Genomic DNA, 2493 nt, shown 5'->3' with positions numbered 1-2493 from the left:
GGATGGGGAGATTACACACACCACCTTCATGTACTGTAAGCTCTCAAGAATGGGGGAATGTATGTTATCTTTCCATTGTATATCCAGCACGTGTTTTAATTCCAGTCACAGTGTACACTTCCCAAACTCAGCATGCGTTTACCGGGGAAAGAGAAGTGTCCAGATAGCAAGGATTTGCCCTCATTCTTTCTTCATAGTACTGGTAGGGAAAGAAAGGGGTCGGATCTTAACAGGAAGCATTCTTCTATTCATTTATCAGGCACTTGGTGTGTATGTGGTATGTAGCATGAAACAGACCTTGTGTTTGGTGAAAGAATATAGAGATAAAATACATAATTTCTGCCCTCGTAAACCTCACGCTTCTTAGGATAACTAAAATCTATATGGATAAAATCCTAATTAACAGGGTGACCATATTAATCTTAAATGAGTATGGACCTAATAAATGGAGCTTCTAAATATATCAATCCAAAACTGATAGAACTGAAAAGAGAAACAGATCCACAATCATAGTTTCAATATGCTTATCAGTAATTGATATTAACAAGCAGAAAATCAGTAAGGAGAAAAAACACCTTAACAGCTTTACCCACCAACGAGGCATCACTGGCATGTACACAGCACTGAACCCAAAGCAAGCAGAATGCGCATTCTTTTCAGGAGGACCTGGGGCACCGTATTCTGCGCTGTAAAATTAGTTTCGTTATGTTTAAAACGATTGAAATCCAACATTTGCATCCCTTCGGATCGCAAATCCTCTCCTCTTTGGTTGCAGGTGGTGCGACCTCGGAAGGGACAAGGTGGCATTCAGCGGTGACAAGCGGCAACTGCTTGCACTTATTTAGACCTGAGCGCAACAACGTCAGACAGCGTGAGCGCAGCGGAAGATTGTGAGAGATTCCGGAGAGGACCAATGAACAGGTCTCGACCCCTTGTAATGACGTATTTAGAAGAGGACTATCAGGTAGGAGTCGCCGCCGGTCCGGGCTTGGGTAACTGGATGTTGATTCGTTTATTAAAATAAACGACAGGCTCCCTCCACGTTTATTTTCCTGCAACAAGAAGAATTGCTCTAACTCTTCTTCCTTTTTAAGCTCCGCCCTCTTAACCTACCCGCGGGGGAGAGGAATCCGTAGCAGAAAACCACGAGCGAAAGCGCCTGGCGGTCCAGAGACCGGAAGAAGATTTTACGAAGAGCCGTAAAGCACGTTCCTCTCCGGTTCACGACATCAGCTGCGACCGTCTCCTCCGGCCTTCCTCCGGTAAGCGCCTTTGCCGACCCTCGCGAATTCACTTCTTTCCTCATTCCGGGACCTTCCCTACTGTCGCCCCAGTAACGTTGGATCATGTTCAAGAAATTTGATGAAAAAGAAAATGTGTCCAACTGCATCCAGTTGAAAACGTCAGTTATTAAGGGTATTAAGAACCAGTTGATAGAGCAGTTTCCAGGCATTGAACCATGGCTTAATCAAATCATGCCTAAGAAAGATCCGGTCAAAATAGTGCGATGCCACGAACACATAGAAATCCTTACAGTAAACGGAGAGTTGCTATTTTTTAGACAAAGAGAAGGGCCTTTTTACCCAACTTTAAGGCTACTACACAAATACCCTTTTATCCTTCCACGTCAGCAAGTTGATAAAGGAGCCATCAAATTTGTACTCAGTGGAGCAAATATCATGTGTCCCGGCTTAACCTCTCCTGGAGCGAAGCTTTACCCTGCTGCGGTGGATATGGTTGTTGCAATCATGGCAGAAGGAAAACAGCATGCCCTGTGTGTTGGAGTTATGAAGATGTCTGCAGAAGATATTGAGAAAGTCAACAAAGGGATTGGCATTGAAAATATCCATTATTTAAATGATGGGCTGTGGCATATGAAGACATATAAATGAATCTCAGAAGGAAAACGCTTGGGCTAAATATGGACATTGTACTGTGTCTGTGTTTGTGTCTGTGTGTGACAGCCTGAAGACAATACTTCTGTGGTTATACTGAATAAATTCAACAGATGCTCCAAAAAAAGTAAAGATTTGGAATGAGTCCATATGTCTGTGTATCTGTGTCATTGTGTGCATGTTTGTGTGAGTGTGTAGGCCTGTGAATGTGTGTCTTCCTGTGTGAGAGTGTATGCGTCATTGCAGAGGGGTAATTAGTTTAGATTTGCCCTTGTCTGTTCAAGCAGATGTCATTTGAAACACAGGTAAATTGTCTCTTGAAGAAAAACAGGTTTCCATGTGAAGAGCTTATGGTTGGTATACAGAACCGAAGATGGGAGTGAAAAATTGGGAGAAAGAAAATGACTGGAGAGGGGCCCTGAACAACTCTATTAGTATGAATATTCAAGGGATGAGCATAAGCTGGGAGACTTAAAACAATTTTACTAGAAGCAGAAAAGCCAGTAAAAAGTATACAGTAATTTTTGGGTTGTCCACCCAAAAATCATTGCTCTGTTTCCTCGTTGCTGGCAGAAGCCTGTGTCCATTCCTTTTCTAC

The 2493-nt window shown here is 42.9% G+C and overlaps 1 protein-coding gene across 1 annotated transcript; it reads left to right on the top strand.

Moving 5' to 3' along the window:
* Positions 1–658: 658 nt before the first annotated feature.
* LOC123806949 (malignant T-cell-amplified sequence 1-like) lies at positions 659–2039 on the top strand. The gene is made up of 2 exons (XM_045820434.1): positions 659–964; positions 1095–2039. The coding sequence occupies exon 2, from the start codon at positions 1347–1349 to the stop codon at positions 1890–1892; it is 546 nt and encodes a 181-aa protein (XP_045676390.1). The 5' UTR covers positions 659–964; positions 1095–1346; the 3' UTR covers positions 1893–2039.
* The last annotated feature ends 454 nt before the right edge of the window (positions 2040–2493 follow it).

This window comes from Phyllostomus hastatus, unplaced genomic scaffold (assembly GCF_019186645.2).
Source record: "Phyllostomus hastatus isolate PE091 unplaced genomic scaffold, TTU_PhHast_1.1 phas_scaffold_39, whole genome shotgun sequence".
Lineage (NCBI taxonomy): Eukaryota > Metazoa > Chordata > Mammalia > Chiroptera > Phyllostomidae > Phyllostomus > Phyllostomus hastatus.
Note: the sequence above shows the minus strand (reverse complement) of the source record. Positions and strands in the feature narration are given on the sequence as shown.